The sequence below is a fragment of the Myxocyprinus asiaticus genome, chromosome 43 (assembly GCF_019703515.2).
Source record: "Myxocyprinus asiaticus isolate MX2 ecotype Aquarium Trade chromosome 43, UBuf_Myxa_2, whole genome shotgun sequence".
In the NCBI taxonomy this organism is placed as follows: domain Eukaryota; kingdom Metazoa; phylum Chordata; class Actinopteri; order Cypriniformes; family Catostomidae; genus Myxocyprinus; species Myxocyprinus asiaticus.
This window is the reverse complement of record NC_059386.1, coordinates 10,673,631-10,691,678: the sequence shown is the minus strand read 5'-3', so window position 1 is coordinate 10,691,678 and position 18,048 is coordinate 10,673,631. Positions and strand designations below refer to the sequence as shown.

Here is an 18,048-nt window from a genome sequence, read left to right as displayed (position 1 = left end):
AATACAAGGTTTAAAATATTTACAAAAAGATGCAGTGCAGAAAAGCAGGCAAAAGGAGGGCAAAAACTCAGAAACAACAGGTAATACTCAAACAAAGAGTCCAAGTAAAATACTAAGCAAAAAACTAGGAAAACTTAGCAGTTTTCAAAACCGCAGAGAAGACTACAAGAACACACTGAGCAAGACTTAAAGACTGAGCAACTAGAAACACAAAACCAAGATATTAAATACTTAAGGTAACAAGCCACAGGTGAACTCAATTACACAGTCAAAACATAGAAATTCTTTAGAGGTGAATTCTCCATCTGGTGGAGAAAAACAGTAAGTTCAATATCCTAACAATGCTTGCTTTTCAAGATACTACCTGAGTAAATGGATTCCATTTTCTGCCTTTTGAAGCAGTGTTTGATTTCTTTGCTTTGTGAGTGATTCATGTTCTCTTCTCTTTACAGACTATGGCTCACATATTGTTCACAGTGATCTCAGATGGGGCCCGCGAGGTTCTGATTCCTCTAGTCACTCCAGCTTTCTAGAGAGGTAACACTTCAAGCGGAAACATCTTATCTAGAAGAGTTATATTTCATAATGCAGTTTGAACTGGTCCCTAACCCAAAGTATTGTATTCCGAGCATAACTGGTCTTACGCTCATCGTTGCTTGGTGGATGATAAAACAGGCAAAAAAAATCCACTAGACTTACATTGCAGGAGAGACTTGAAACATTTAATTTTACTGAATTGATGGAAACATTGTACAAGTAGTCTCCACAAGTAGTCCCCACTCCTTACCCCTACCATATCCTGCTGTAGTCATCTTGCTGCTGTCTTCTATAAATAGACCAGGAGCCAAAAGCTCCTTTTGTTTGTGTTTGTAGAGCTCTTAAACACACAGCAGAGAAGACTCTGAGAGTCTAAGTTAAGAGTTAAGAGTCTCCTTAACACCCACAAGTTCTTATCTCCTGCTACTATTCATGCATTTCATTAAAATACAGGGAAAAAAAGACATCTTAATGTCAAACATAATCATTCCTCAGTCGAGAAGAACATTATTGGCAGTGTTGGGTGTAATGCATTACTAAGTAATTAATTACTGTAATTAAATTACTTTTTCATTAAAAAAGTAAAGGGACTACTCTTAATTTTTCAGTAATTTAATTACAGTTACTTCTGATGTAATTGCGTTAAATACTGTATAGACTATAGAACAATTCTATATAAAACTATAGTGAATTTCAAATCGAAATTTAACGTCTAATGTTAAAATAAATGTTTTCTAATTTAACGCTGCCCCCTTAAATTCTTTGGCCAGTTCATGAATAATTTATTTGATTTTATATCATTTATTTGAAAGAATATTCTTGTATTTTTCATCTGGTCGAGGTTGATAAGGGTTTTAGAAAGTAATTAGTAACAAGTAATGCAGTTACTTTTCAGACAGAGTAATTAGTACAGTAATGTAATTACACTGTACAGTTGTGCACAGAAGTTTGCATACCCTGGCAGAAATTGTGAAATTTTGGCATTGATTTTGAAAATATGACTGATCATGCAAAAATAGTGATAGTGATCATATGAAGCCATTTATTGTCACATAGTTGTTTGGCTTCTTTTTAAAGCATAATGATAACTGAAATCACCCAAATGGCCTGATCAAAAGTTTGCATACCCTTGAATGTTTGGCCTTGTTACAGACACACAAGGTGACACACACAGGTTTAAATGGCAATTAAAGTTTAATTTCCCACACCTGTGGCTTTTAAAATTGCAATTAGTGTCTGTGTATAAATAGTCAATGAGTTTGTTAGCTCTTATGTGGATGCACTGAGCAGGCTAGATACTGAGCCATGGGGAGCAGAAAAGAACTGTCAAAAGACCTGAGTAACAAGGTAATGGAACTTTATAAAGATGGAAAAGGATATAAAAAGATATCCAAAGCCTTGAAAGTGCCAGTCAGTACTGTTTAATCACTTATTGAGAAGTGGAAATTTCGGGGATCTCTTGATACCAAGCCAAGGTCAGGTAAACCAAGAAAGATTTCAGCCACAACTGCCAGAAGAATTGTTCAGGATACAAAGAAAACCCCACAGGTAACTTCAGGAGAAATACAGGCTGCTCTGGAAAAAGACGGTGTGGTTGTTTCAAGGAGCACAATATGACAATACTTGAACAAAAATGAGCTGCATGGTCGAATTGCAAGAAAGAAGCCTTTACTGTGCCAACGCCACAAAAAAGCCCGGTTACAATATGCCCGACAACACCTTGACATGCCTCACAGCTTCTGGCACACTGTAATTTGGAGTGACGAGACCAAAATAGAGCTTTATGGTCACAACCATAAGTGCTATGTTTGGAGAGGGGTCAACAAGACGTATAGTGAAAAGAATACCATTCCCACTGTGAAGCATGGTGGTGGCTCACTGATGTTTTGGAGGTGTGTGAGCTCTAAAGGCACAGGGAATCTTGTGAAAATTGATGGCAAGATGAATGTAGCATGTTATCAGAAAATACTGGCAGACAATTTGCATTCTTCTGCATGAAAGCTGCGCATGGGACGCTCTTGGACTTTCCAGCATGACAATGACCCTATGCACAAGGCCAAGTTGATCCTCCAGTGATTACAGCAGAAAAAGGTGAAGGTCCTGGAGTGGCCATCACAGTCTCCTGACCTTAATATCATTGAGCCACTCTGGGGAGATCTCAAACATGCGGTTCATGCAAGACGACCAAAGAGTTTGCATGACCTGGAGGCATTTTGCCAAGACGAATGGACAGCTGTACCACCTGCAAGAATTTGGGGCCTCATAGACAACTATTACAAAAGACTGCACGCTGTCATTGATGCTAAAGGTGGCAATACACAGTATTAAGAACTAAGGGTATGCAGACTTTTGAACAGAGGTCATTTCATTTTTTTTGTTGCCATGTTTTGTTTTATGATTGTGCCATTCTGTTATAACCTACAGTTGAATATGAATCCCATAAGAAATAAAAGAAATGTGTTTTGCCTGCTCACTCATGTTTTCTTTAAAAATGGTACATATATTACCAGTTCTCCAAGGGTATGCAAATTTTTGAGCACAACTGTAGAAGATGTAATGAGTAGTTATTAATTAATTACTTTTTTAGAGTAACGTACCCAACACAGATTATTGGTTATGTCATCTTTAAAGTGCCATATTCTACACTTTTGTAGAACTTAAAATGTTTTCCCTGAAGTTGACTTAAAATGTCACACAATGTTTCTTGCACCAATAACAAATCGTAATTTCTTTTTTTTAATGAAAATTTCCACCCTCTCTTTGACCCTTGAACTTTCTGTCTTTACTATTGTACCTGAAAGACATCTGTATGTGAATTACCTCTTTTATGATTGCCTAACATCCATGTACTGACATAGTTCACATTATTGTTCATCAGATTAGATCAATAGGCATTTATAAATAAATTTGGGCAGTTGCCACGAAGCAAAAATATTAGTTTTCAATACCATTACCTGTGGAATGTAATGATTCTCTACACCAATTCGATATCATCGCAAAACTTATATGCTATTAAACCCTCCATTATTCACAACGATAAATATTATTATAAATAAAGAAAATCACTTTTGATCACTTTTGGTTAACAGCTTATATATCAACCTATCAGACTCATAGAGCACATACAATAGGAAAAGTGGCATTTCATAACGGCTTTAAATTTCAAAAAGCCGTCATTTACGATCAAAGAAATGGAATCACTGCGCTCTACCAGTTCAGGGTGCGTAGATCCACAAAAATATTTGACAATCTCAAAAGCAAGATGATCTGCACTCCTTTTTCTCAATTTCTTATATTTTATTCATATCTCACAGTACAGGAGAACACAGACGTTTCAGCCTCACTGCCTTCTTCAGTATGTAATTTTGTTATACAACTGCACAGAGTTTTTTATTTTTTAAAATTAAGTCTGTTGGTTTCCCTGGTGTGGGCATCAACTTCTAATTACAGGTAATTGGAACACTAAACAAACATGATTCTCTCCTTAATTACTTAACAAGCTTGTTAATTAGACAGGACATCTTAGTGCATGTGTGAAGTGATCCAATATTTTAAACAACAAGTGCCTTTCATAGGTCCATATCACCACCTAGAATCACGTACAAAGTTCACCAGATAGGACTGAGTACATATTAATACAATCATATAAGATGTAAACATACAATTCACCCCATCACAGTATATGAACCACTATAAAATCAAGAATACATTAACACCTTCAAAAAAGCTGTCATTTTAAAAGAGCAATAAAAATTTCTGTTTTTCACAATGTGTCCTCTTTAATAACATATCAGTGATGTTTGGTGTCAATGATGATTACTTATAGGGCAGATTCTGAGTGGGAGAAAAGTTTTTCTCAAATGATTTCAATATTAAGTTTCTAGTCTGAGAACACCAAACCATAGATCTAAAATACTTTGTGTTCTCAGGTTTGGGTGTGTTTCAGAGATAAGTGTGTTTGTGTTTCAGTGATCATCTGGCAGTGCCAGGGCTTCATGTGCAGCATGATTCCTTCAGCAGTGGGTCAAAGCAGAGCACAGAACTGCTGGGGAAAGAAGGGACAGAGAGTGAGCCTGACAGAGACATTGAGCTGGAGCTGTCTGCTTTGGACATGGAGGACACAGAGACAAAGGACTGCAAGCCTGAGGTAGTATCTTTTAGATTTAGGTTGCATTAACACTGTCAACCAATTTCGATTTATTCTAAATCTGAAATGTTATTCTAAAAAGCCACATATACAGGAACACTCTGCGTTTATGGTGCCATACATGTTAAATTCTTGTGACGACTACTAATCAACAGTTAACTTAAAAACTTAAAGTGTTGACTGACACAGCCTTATGGATCTTGGTGAAATAGTAAAAGGGTCATGAAGTGTTATGTTTTTATAATTTTATTATTTTCTCTGAGGTCCAATGCTAATGTTATAAAAGTCACAATTTACTAAAATATGATAATTTTCCACCCTGTTTTTGTCCCTCTGTCTAAAACGCTTGTTTTGGCCTAAGAGCCTCCTTAAAACTTCAATGTAAACGTCCTCTGTTATGATTGGCTAACATCATGCAGCCCCTCAAAGCTCAGTCGGAATAGAATGAACAAGTCCCTCAATATTATAAAACAAAATTGCAGGGTTTATACATAACGTACATTCAACACATTGCATCCGTATATATTAAACTGTTCATCTCAAGCACAACTGTTAACACTCAGCACCATAAACAATCAAACAAACATGACATTTGAAATGATCATGAATGAAACGGTTTACTTAATTTTTGATCATGTCCAAATGTTTTAACAGCCCCATTCTTCAATAACAGTTCTTTTGCAAAGCTTGAATCTTATTTTGACCGGTTAACAAGCAATCCACGCTGACATGAGCTGGGGAAAAAAAAACGCACTGTGAAATGACGCACACACATACTGAAGGCGCACTGAGGCGCACATCGCTGGAAACACACCAAAACGGTCAAAGACGTCCATCTAGTCTATGTTTACATACACCAACAATTAAAAATAGCACAGATGGACAAAAGAGCGTGTCCATGATTTGTTTGATCTCAAAACAAAACAGGCAGAGCAGCTGAATGAAAGAGAATTGCTTCTCCCTTTCAGAGTTGTAACTTGACACCGCATCTTTTAAAAGCGGCGAGATACATGGCAGTGTTCAAAGAGTCTGTGTAGTTCATACATAAAATATACAAAATAATTCAGAATGGTCCAGATTTGTCCCCTTGGTGTTATGTTAGGAATAGTTAGACACACAAGGGCTGCTCTCTTGACTTGAACTGCACGCCAGTGGGCGTGGGTAGCCCAAGTGGGTAGCGTACCAAGGGTACGATGACGCATGTTGTGGGATGCGTAAATATAAATGAGCAATGTTTCGTGATGACACGAACAGACAGATTTGAAAATGAAATGTTTCAGCAGGGTGGCAAATATAAATGCTCTTTTTAAACTGGAAAGAAGTTTTAAGTTCTGAAATTTCCAGTATGTTTTTATAGTGCAGTTACCTCTTATATGTCTAAATATCAAGGAAAATTGAATTCTCCATTTCATGTGGTGTGATTTTGGCTGAAGTGAATGTAAATAAGTGAGACAAAAAATGTGCATTAATGATCGTGTGCATTAAGCCTTGCAGTGTAAATGAAGCTTTAGCCTTTATAGCCTAGATTTCATTTAGTTTTGTGTTGTATAATGTGTCTTTTCTTGTGTTGTCTGAAGGACTCTTTTGAAACACAAAGCCACTCACAGAGCAGTCACCTCACTATGGTCTTCAGTGAGCCAATGGCCAGTTCCCAGTTGGACAATCATCTGCCTCACAGAATGGACACCCACCTTATAAAGAAGATGGCATTCAGGTGAGTCAAAGGCATTCAGAAGCATAGCTGTGTAAAGATGTATGGCCTATTCACGCAAGCTTGAACTTTTGACATGAAAAACATTCACAAAAATTAAAACTAAACAAAGTGTCTCTATGAGTTTTAAATATTGATCCATAATTTTTTATTTGGAGGCTAATACAGTGTGGTGGTAGGGGCGTGGTTGAGTGCCAGTTTGTGAATGGAGAGCGAGATTAGGAGATGAGAACGGTAAGGATCATCACCTGGCAATAATTATCTCTAACAGCTGTTTGTCATTGCAGTGAGAGTGTAGACAGGCTTTAAGAGCGAGCCAGACACCAGTGAGGAAGAGAGAGTTACGAGACACAAGCTGAAAGAGACTGTGTTACTTTGTGTCCGCTGAAAAGCGTGTTTTGAAGTGTGTCCGCTGAAAAGCGTGAATTTGACTGTAAAAATAAACAGACCGTTTGAGTTGGATTCGCTTCCTTCTTTTCCCTAACTGTGATACATTGTTACACTGGTGCCGAAACCTGGGATTAAGGGAGGAAGAACACTGCCATGGATCCCTCACCTCTGGAGGACTTGGTCAAGACTCTCGCAAGCATCCACCAGACACAACATCAGGCCCTCCTCAAGCTGCGCACCCAACAGGAGCAGCGATTCATTGCGCTCCTCCAGACCCAAGCGGAGGACCGGCAGATGTTCCAGAGCTTGCTGCACCAGGAGGGTGGAGCCTGGGTAGTCTGTTGGAGCTGCGGGGAACCTGGGCATTTCCGGGACCAATGCCCGGTGATAGAGGTGAGGACATTGGTTCGGGTCCCCAACGTGCCACAGGCCACCCCCGATCAAGCTGGGACGTACCACATACTTGTGAGTATTAAGGGGGGTACATACCAGGCCTTGGTGGAATCGGGTTACAGCCAAACCTCCATCCATCAATGCCTGGTTCAAGATGAGGCTTTGGGTGCTAGTCACAAGGTAAAGGTAAGGTGTGTGCATGGGGATATCCACAATTATCCTGTAGTGACTGTGACAATTTAATTTCGGGGACAAATGCATAGTGTCAAGGCTGCGGTTAGTTCGCGCCTCACCCATCTGCTAATTTTGGGCATGAATTGGCCAGTGTTTTCCATGTTATTAAGGGAAATTTGTGTGGATGGGTCCTGTAACATAGTGTTTCAGTGTGGGATTTGTGATGCGCTGGCTGGGGAGGCGGAGACAGGGCCGTCTACGTCAGTTGCAGGTCAGGATGATGTAAGGGAGGGGGAAGTCTCTGCTTCCCCAGCCCTTAGAGGATTTCCCACAGGGAATTTCCCTTTGGAGCAGACACGATACGAGACTCTTAGGCACGCCTTCCAAATGAGAGTGATTGATGGTCACCATCTTCAGCCAGTCCGGTTGTATCGAGTGACACAGGACATTCAGACAAAGGAAGATACAACCCAGTTATTAATACCGAAGAACCGTTGGGAAATGTTACTCAGACGGCTCATTATAATCCTATGGCGGGTCACTTAGGGCAGGAAAAGACACTGAAGCATCTAAAGGCCTGTTTCTATTGGCCGGGAATTCGCGGAGATGATCGCAGATGGTGTGCAGCATGTCGTGAATGTCAGCTGGTGTATCCGCCGGCCACCCCAAGAGCGCCTTTGTGCATGCTTCCTTTGATCAAGGTCCCCTTCGATAGAATTGGTATGGACCTCATCGGGCCATTAGAGTGGACGGCAAGCGGGCATTGCTTTGTGTTGGTTTTGGTGGACTATGCAACGCGATATCCGGAAGCAGTGCCTTTGCGCAACATCTCAGCACTTAGTGTTGCAGAGGCACTCTTCAAAATTATCTCCTGAGTGGGGATTCCGAAAGAAATCCTCACTGATCAAGGCACTATTTTTATGTCACGTACACTTCGCGAGCTGTATAAATTAATGGGCACTAAATAGATTCGGACAAGCGTGTACCACCCGCAAACGGACAGCTTGGTTGAACGGTTTAATAAAACCCTGAAAAACATGATTCATAAGTTCGTGCACGAAGATGCTCGGAATTGGGATAAGTGGCTTGAATCCCTGTTATTCGCAGTGCGAGAGGTCCTGCAAGCCTCCGCGGGGTTCTCCCCATTTGAATTATTGTATGGCCGTAAGCCTCGTGGTGTCTTAGATGTCGTGAGGGAAAATTGGGAGGAGGGACCTTCAAACAACAAAAACGAAATTCAATACGTTCTTGACCTGAGAGCAAAACTCAACATATCTGGACAACTTTCACAGGAGAATTTGCTACAGGCTCAAGAATGTCAGACCCAGCTGTATAACAGGGGAGCTCGGCTACGGGAATTTACACAGGTAGATAAAGTCCTTGTATTACTACCCACATCAAGCTCTAAATTGCTTGCAAAGTGGCAAGGGCCCTTTGAGGTCACACGGCGAATCAGGGAGGTTGATTATGAGGTTAAATGCATGGATGGGGTGGAGCACGTCAGATTTACCACCACAACCTCTTAAAATTGTGGAGGGAGGTGGTCCCCGTGGCTTTGGTGATTGTGGCACTGAAGAGGGAGGATCTCGGGCCGGAGGTGAACTTAAAAGCCAATTGTGGCACTCCGGTCACTTGCAGAGACCACCTCTTGATATATACATACACTATATTGCCAAAAGTATTCGCTCACCTGCCTTTAGACGCATATGAACTTAAGTGACATCCCATTCTTAATCTATAGGGTTTAATATGACGTTGGCCCACCCTTTGCAGCTATAACAGCTTCAACTCTTCTGGGAAGGCTTTCCACAAGGTTTAGGAGTGTGTTTATGGGAATTTTTGACCATTCTTCCAGAAGCGCATTTGTGAGGTCAGACAATGATGTTGGACGAGAAGGCCTGGCTCGCAGTCTTCGCTCTAATTTATCCCAAAGGTGCTCTATCGGGTTGAGGTCAGGACTCTGTGCAGGCCAGTCAAGTTCTTCCACACCAAACTCGCTCATCCATGTCTTTATGGACCCTGCTTTGTGCACTGGTGTGCAGTCATGTTGGAACAGGAAGGGGCCATCCCCAAACTGTTCCCACAAAGTTGGGAGCATGGAATTGTCCAAAATCTCTTGGTATGCTGAAGCATTCAGAGTTCCTTTCACTGGAACTAAGGGGCCAAGCCCAGCTCCTGAAAAACAACCCCACACCATAATCCCCCCTCCACCAAACTTCACAGTTGGCACAATGCAGTCAGACAAGTACCGTTCTCCTGGCAACCGCCAAACCCAGACTCATCCATCAGATTGCCAGATGGAGAAGCATGATTCGTCACTCCAGAGAACGCGTCTCCACTGCTCTAGAGTCCAGTGGCGGCGTGCTTTACACCACTGCATCCGACGCTTTGCATTGCACTTGGTGATGTATGGCTTGGATGCAGCTGCTCGGCCATGGAAACCCATTCCATGAAGCTCTCTACGCACTGTTCTTGAGCTAATCTGAAGGCCACATGAACTTTGGAGGTCTGTAGCGATTGACTCTGCAGAAAGTTGGCGACCTCTGCGCACTATGCGCCTCAGCATCCGCTGACCCCGCTCTGTCATTTTACGTGGCCTACCACTTCGTGGCTGAGTTGCTGTCATTCCCAATCGCTTCCACTTTGTTATAATACCACTGACAGTTGACTGTGGAATATTTAGTAGCGAGGAAATTTCACGACTGGACTTGTTGCACAGGTGGCATCCTATCACAGTACCAGGCTGGAATTCACTGAGCTCCTGAGAGCGGCCCATTCTTTCACAAATGTTTGTAGAAGCAGTCTGCATGCCTAGGTGCTTCATTTTATACACCTGTGGCCATGTAAGTGATTGGAACACCTGAATTCAATTATTTGGATGGGTGAGCGAATACTTTTGGCAATATAGTGTATATACAGATACTGTATATATATATATATATATATATATATATATATATATATACAGGTGCATCTCAATAAATTAGAATGTCGTGGAAAAGTTCATTTATTTCAGTAATATAACTCAAATTGTGAAACTCGTGTATTAAATAAATTCAGTGCACACAGACTGAAGTAGTTTAAGTCTTTGGTTCTTTTAATTGTGATGATTTTGGCTCACATTTAACAAAAACCCACCAATTCACTATCTCAAAAAATTAGAATATGGTGACATGCCAATCAGCTAATCAACTCAAAACACCTGCAAAGGTTTCCTGAGCCTTCAAAATGGTCTCTCAGTTTGGTTCACTAGGCTACACAATCATGGGGAAGACTGCTGATCTGACAGTTGTCCAGAAGACAATCATTGACACCCTTCACAAGGAGGGTAAGCCACAAACATTCATTGCCAAAGAAGCTGGCTGTTCACAGAGTGCTGTATCCAAGCATGTTAACAGAAAGTTGAGTGGAAGGAAAAAGTGTGGAAGAAAAAGATGCACAACCAACCGAGAGAACCGCAGCCTTATGAGAATTGTCAAGCAAAATCGATTCAAGAATTTGGGTGAACTTCACAAGGAATGGACTGAGGCTGGGGTCAAGGCATCAAGAGCCACCACACACAGACGTGTCAAGGAATTTGGCTACAGTTGTTGTATTCCTCTTGTTAAGCTACTCCTGAACCACAGACAACGTCAGAGGCTTCTTACCTGGGCTAAGGAGAAGAAGAACTGGACTGTTGCCCAGTGGTCCAAAGTCCTCTTTTCAGATGAGAGCAAGTTTTGTATTTCATTTGGAAACCAAGGTCCTAGAGTCTGGAGGAAGGGTGGAGAAGCTCATAGCCCAAGTTGCTTGAAGTCCAGTGTTAAGTTTCCACAGTCTGTGATGATTTGGGGTGCAATGTCATCTGCTGGTGTTGGTCCATTGTGTTTTTTGAAAACTAAAGTCACTGCACTCGTTTACCAAGAAATTTTGGAGCACTTCATGCTTCCTTCTGCTGAAAGATGCTGATTTCATTTTCCAGCAGGATTTGGCACCTGCCCACACTGCCAAAAGCACCAAAAGTTGGTTAAATGACCATGGTGTTGGTGTGCTTGACAGGCCAGCAAACTCACCAGACCTGAATCCCATAGAGATATATATATACATCAGTTAAATATTAATGAGGCAAGTTACGACGTTGCTTGTCAACCATAAACAGCTAAGCTGTTTTCATCATTTTGACTTGTTTGGGACATGTACCACTCTATATTGTTTCTTCATTCCACTCACATGTGAATAACATTCTGCAGTTCTGCCCACTAATAGCCATGCAAATATATCTACCGCATGATAAGTGTAGTAGAAGAATCTGTACCAGCTGAAACATTTCTACCGTTGAACAGTATTATACCATTATAGGGCCTTTAGAGTTTCAGTTGTTATAGCTCTTTCTTTATTTTCTTACTGTGTGACTTGACATTACAGAAAGACCCTCTCTCCTGGAGGCCTCAGTATTGGGAAGATTCCAATTAGGACATGCTCGCCCAGGCCTGGAGAACCCCCACGACCCAGCCCAGGACCTAAGATGCTGCTAAAGGGGAATTGAGGTGGGCTGGACACAACAGCCCCTCTTGTTATAATTCCATGGGGTCATGCCAAGAATCCACCATACTCCTTAGGTAGAAGGTAGAGTTGCCCTTATAGGGGTCAATTGAGGCAGCAAGACGCAGCCGAAAGCCTTCTTTATTCATGTGTTCTCTTCATAAGAGCTAGCTATGCCCTGTAATTGTAATCACTTGTCATCTATTCAAAGTTGTTTTGTTGTTTTAATCACCACTTGTGGATGAATGAATCTCAAAGAGTCTCAACTCCACCTCAGGTACCTCTTAATGTCAGCAAATCAGAACTCTCTCCAAGGCAGTTACCATTATTTTTCCCATTCATTTTCTCCATAGAAATTTCCTCATTAAAGGGTTATCATGAACCAAACCAACCAGATCAAAAGACGAAAATACAAGACTGTGTAATTAATGTCTTGAATGAGGAAATTAACTACAAACCCATGAAGCATTGCGAATGACAATTACAAACGATTACAAATATATAAAACTATTGATATAAAGTCGCTGATTATAAGAATAGAAACAATATATTTTAAGTTTATTACAAAATATTCAGATACATACAAATATATAAGTAGTTTGGGAATGTAGGGAAACTCAATTGCGTCATTCACAGTGTATCATGGGAGTGGGCGGTCGCTTCAGAGCTCTTTTGCTGCTATTTTTTTCTGCAATTCTCTGATTGGTGGATCTCTCTTTAGGATTGTGGGTAGTGTAGTTCTTAACCAGGAATTTCACTATTAAACACGTTTTTATTTAATGAAGTTTAAAAATGCAGACTGATGGTTTCAACAGAAGCATTTGCCACAAGTTAACAACCTTTATTTTCTCTATGGAGAAAATGAATGCTGTTTTTACTTCGCAGCTGTTGTGCTCTATTACCCATGTTCTGTAACTTTGTACAAAATGTGACGGTTCTCGCTAGCATTTAGCACACTGAATACATTATAATCTACTGTATATGACTATATTACAGTCTCTTCCGATTAGTAATTATATATATATATATATATATATATATATATATATATATATATATATATATATATACAATGTTTACAATATAGAGTCAAATATTTATCAAGGATAACCAAGGTGCTTGGAATTTAAAGTACTCACATTATCATTATTATTGCAGTGTTAGCCACTGAAATGTGCACGAATTGTTTGGTGAGAATCATTGTTTAAAACACAGGTGCCCAAACTTTTCCTACGATGGGCCAAAAATCAAACTTGATTGAGGGCCGTGGGCCAAAAGTAAACATTGCATTATAACAAACTATAACTGCATTATAATGTTTTTCTAGCTTTATGTCTCCGTCATCCTTTTATGTCAAATACTTTTAACAATTACATTTTAAAATCTCATGTTTCAATAATTACAAAATTGCATGATCTCTACATTGCATAATGTGCATTGTTACTGAAACAATTTCTTCTCATTCACATATTTGAAAATATTTTGGTTTTTAAATTAACATAGCCTGCCAAATTAATGCACCGACACAGAGTAGATGACAGCATTTCTACAGGTTTGGAATGAGGAGCTTATAAAAAAAAAAAGCCAATTTAATAAAACAATGCAAAAAATAAACATTTAACAATGAACATCAGAGATATTATTCATACACCAAAAGTGGTTAATGTTCGGTAAAATTATAATTGTATCATTAATGTTTTATTTAACATGAAAGCTATTTAACACATCCAGATATTATTTTGTTAATATTATTATTAACTACATTGTAGCATTTGGTATTTTTAGTGCACGGCACCAAACTGATGCAGAGCGTGAGAAGCGAGTGCCTGTCTGTGCGCGTTTATGGCACGAGCACCCGCCACTGAATCGGCAACTGCACAACAGACGGCACGAAACAAATAATGTTCAGCGAAAATTCACATGAAGAATGCGATGGATATATTAATTTAGAACTATATCAGATTATAGGGGAATTTTTTTTTTTGCCCAGAGATCCCGTTAATTTCCGACCCTGGTTGGAACTAGAGATGGAAATGAGAGATGTAACAAGTGTTTAAGTGTTTTTCTTCACCATAGGCTTGTACATTACACAAAGCATTTTTGCAACAAGATATGAAAGGCGTTCACCATCGCGTGCTTGCAATGTTAACAGCTTTGGTGATTATGAACAGAAACAATATAATTTTATTGCATCGCTCGCTTATGGAGACGTTATATAACGTCATTCGCATGTGGAATTAACAGGTTTAGGAAGGTTTATACATCTGAAGTTCAGTTCAATAACTATGCAAAAAAAAAATCGAACGCTCACACTAAATTTACTAAAGTGCTCAAACACGCTGCTTACAGCTGCATGAGAGAGAGAGGGAGAGGAATTATAGGAATTATATTATTATTATATTATAATAATATATATTATTATATTATATTTTTATATATTATTATATATTAATCTGGAATTATAGTTTGATACAAAAACAAGTTTATTGATTTGATTTTGAGTCTGTATCTGTTGGTTTACTAATTTACAGCTGCACTGTAAAGTGAACAAAAGTATGCAGGAATTTTCCACATTATGAACATGGAACTTGCGGGAATCATTAAAATTGCCCACAGTTCCGCACCAAATTTTAGGCTCTGCAAACTGTTTAATATTAAAATATGAAAGTTTCCCAAGTTCCCTTCCTTTATTTCATTATACAAAAAAGCATTACCCTGAATTCTGCTAAATTAATGCAATGAAAAGCTGCGTCAATAGCATTTTTGTATTATTTGTTTACCACTCTTGTCATATAGGGCAAGGCGGGCCAAATCAAAGGTCATCATGGGCCAACTTTGGCCTGCGGGCCCCAGTTTGGGCATCTCTGGTTTAAAACAACCATTAATTTATCATTGTTTAAATGTATGGGTTGTGGTATTGTCTGCTATCTCAAAGAGACATTTCACAGGCAATCAGTATTTTGTACAAATTCTTAAAGTAATAGATAGTGGAATAGTATCACCCCAAAATTAAATTCTGTTAATATTTACTTACCCTCATGTTGTTCCAAACCCGTATGACTTAATGGGGATCTGTTAAGCTCAAAAAATGACAAAAATAAAAAGTAACATTGGAGATAAGTAGTTCATATGACCTAAATTCTATGTCTTCTGAAGCTATATAATAACTTGGCGTGAGGAACAGGCCAAAATTTAAGTTGGTTTTCCCTGCAAATATTCTCCACTGTAGCTTTAAAATTTCACTTGTGTTTACATACATTCATATATGGCGCACCAAGACAAGTCACAGCAGGTTTGAATAACGATATAAATAACAATTATAATTTTGCTTTGCGTGACAGTTCCCCATTTCTGAGTTCTCAGTTTTTTGTTTACAACAGTCAAAAGGTGATGTCCGTTTTCATTGCCTCTGTTTTGTCCTTTGGAGTTTCAGTTTGACGGAGGAAAACCGGCAATTAGACCAACAATTTCATCTTTCAAAATTCCCCTATTTTATGACAAAACATTGCTTACTTCCATGAAGTTGTTCTCAAAATATTTTGTACATGTTTTTAATTTTTTGGTCAACATTTTGAAAGAGCAATCAACCCTATCTACCAACCATCAAGTGTTTTTCAATATTCAGAACTTCCTGTTTGGTTAACAAACAAATTTAAAAAAAGATATTGGTTGTTTGTTTACAGTAAAAGTATTTTTGTGTGCTGACACAACTTTTCTCACACAAGTGGGGAATTTTAAGGGTGATTATAACTCTGTGTAACATTGTAAAGGAAAAACTGTCCTATTTAAAATGTGATTTATTTGTTTATCTCTAATTAATTTGTCAGGGGATTATAATGTTTTTCTGCTTCTATCTTTTATTTGATCAAACCAGTCATTTGACAAAGCCAACACTGTGTCTTTGTACAGACTGTTTAGGGTTTTTCCAAAATTCATAAACAAAGACTAAAGTTTGCGACTGTAACTCCTAGAGCTTTCAAGCTACATCCACCAAACTTGGTACAGTCCTTCAGACTGTTCTGACTTAGTGTGCTTTGTCTTTTCGAACTGATCAGACTTTCAGTTTTCTTGCATCTGACCTTCAAATTTAGATCTGTATCTGACTGAAAATACCATACTTATTTTGACGAATCTGTCTGTCTACCTATCTGACTTTTTGTTTCCTGTTGGACCTATAAAAACTTTAAAATTCAACTTTCAGACACAACTTTGTCAAACCAGCATCAAAGTCTTTATTTGTCTTTATTTCTGTATGAATGTGCACATGTATGTCTTTGTTCAGCTTGTACAAAATATGTATATGAATACATTATCACTTAAGACTGTTAATCCTGGTTTTACTTTTGTGGTATTAGTGTTTTCTGTTTTGTTTTTCTTCACGTTTATATGCCCTGTGTCTTTAAGACATGAGAAATGTGGATTGAAGTCTCGTTCAATTTAATTTTACCTCATTCAAAGGTTAAGAGTTGCACCTCTGCAGCCCTCCAGGAAAGAGATATGAACTTAAGCTAACAGTGAGTGCAGGGGTAACATCTTGCTGATTTAGTGTATGTACAGAAACAAAGTATTTTGTCTTACTTTTTTGTTTATAGAGAAGTATTTGTCTTTCTTTTTCTTTTTTCTTTATCTCATCAGATGTGAGTGATTTAAAAAATGTATCTGGGTTGGTAGTTTTACACTTGTTTCCATTTCAGTTTTCTTGCTGTCAAGCTGTCAAATTGCATTTAAAATGTTTATTTTTCCTTTTTTATCACTCAATGCAACTTAAAGAAGCCTTATTAGTGCATGTTTTTATTCGTTTTATCAGCCTGGCTCTGTATAATGCATGCTTCCTTTGGTAAAGGGTTTCTTTGGCAAAGGAAGTATGATTGTGTAGTTGTGTCACACAACACCCCAGTGCTGTGAGTGTACTGCACTTGTCCACTTTGTGGTTGTATCTTGTATCATGCTCACTTCCTGCCTATAGCACTTATTGTCTGTTTTCGTGGATTAATTTCAGGATAATGAATGTAATTATTTTATTTCCATAGTTATTTCCCCCCTTGGAAATGTTAATTTTGTTTGCATTTGAATTTTAAAAATGTGCTTATCTGGTGCAGGATTTATTTTGGTTGGTTGTGATAAGATGCTTGTTTTGTCCTGTGTGCAACTGGAAAAAAACGAACTGATGTGTTGAATATTTTTATGTCTGTATTAGACATTTTCTTTGCAAATCTATTGTTCGATTCAATTGTAAATGAATACAAGATGGACATCCGTCATTTTATAAAGCCAGAGCCATCATTAGATGGACATACTGCACATTTTTAGGATATACTGTATAGTCAGCTATATTGAAATATATTAGGCTATTTATGGTCACTGACAGAGAATCTAAAAGTTAGGAATATCTTTTGATGAAATAATAATAGATATTTATATTCCAATTGTTTATTTAAAAATAAATACCACTGGGCTGAGATTTCCATTTTGCTTGTGGCAATGCAAGACATATTATATAGAAATGTAGCCAATGCACAATCAATTCTAACTGTTTTTGTTTGTTAATGCTCTTGTATCTTGGCTAAGCTTTGCCTGATATGTAGGGCAAGCTGGTGAAATGAAATTAAAGGTAATGACATGTAACTGCATGCCAAGATAATAAACACAGTTACATCATCTCATGAGTGCTTAGCCTCTTTCTTGCTCCAAAGATGCAGTTGTTTTAGTAAGCATGACATCTGCTGGTAAACTGTGGTACAGCATGAAGTGGTGGGCCATCTGAGAAATAGCCCACCTGGACAAACTGAAAAAATCTTAAATATATCGATTAGTTTATTCAAAGAGTAAAATTCAAAGTACACAATATGCTAATATGTAAATATAATAACATGTCATAGTGCACAAAGTTGTCATTTTAAAAATGCTTTATTTGTATGTTTCAGTTAAAGGAATAGTTCATCCAAAAATGAAAATTCTCTCATCATTTACCCACCCTCATTCCATCCCAGATGTGTATGACTTTCTTTCTTCTGCTGAACACAAAGATTTTTAAAAGAATATCTTAGCTCTGTAGGTCCATACAATGCAAGTTAATGGTGAACAAAACTTTGAAGCCCCTAAAAGCACATAAAGGCAGCATAAAAGTAATAAGACTCCAGTGATTTAATCCATGGTTTCTGAAGCGATCGGTTTT

The 18,048-nt window shown here is 38.5% G+C and overlaps 1 protein-coding gene across 8 annotated transcripts in view; it reads left to right on the top strand.

Annotated features, from left to right (window-relative positions):
- LOC127433459 (roquin-2-like) overlaps positions 1-17,531 on the top strand; it is a 46,589-nt gene extending 29,058 nt beyond the window's left edge. For all 8 annotated transcript variants that reach the window (XM_051685395.1, XM_051685394.1, XM_051685396.1 and 5 more), the window contains 4 exons: positions 453-537; positions 4,507-4,684; positions 6,262-6,398; positions 11,757-17,531. In XM_051685395.1, the coding sequence (XP_051541355.1) occupies positions 453-537; positions 4,507-4,684; positions 6,262-6,398; positions 11,757-11,877 (521 nt within the window). In that variant the 3' untranslated portion in view covers positions 11,878-17,531. The remainder of the gene's footprint in view (positions 1-452; positions 538-4,506; positions 4,685-6,261; positions 6,399-11,756) is intronic.
- Positions 17,532-18,048: the final 517 nt, after the last annotated feature.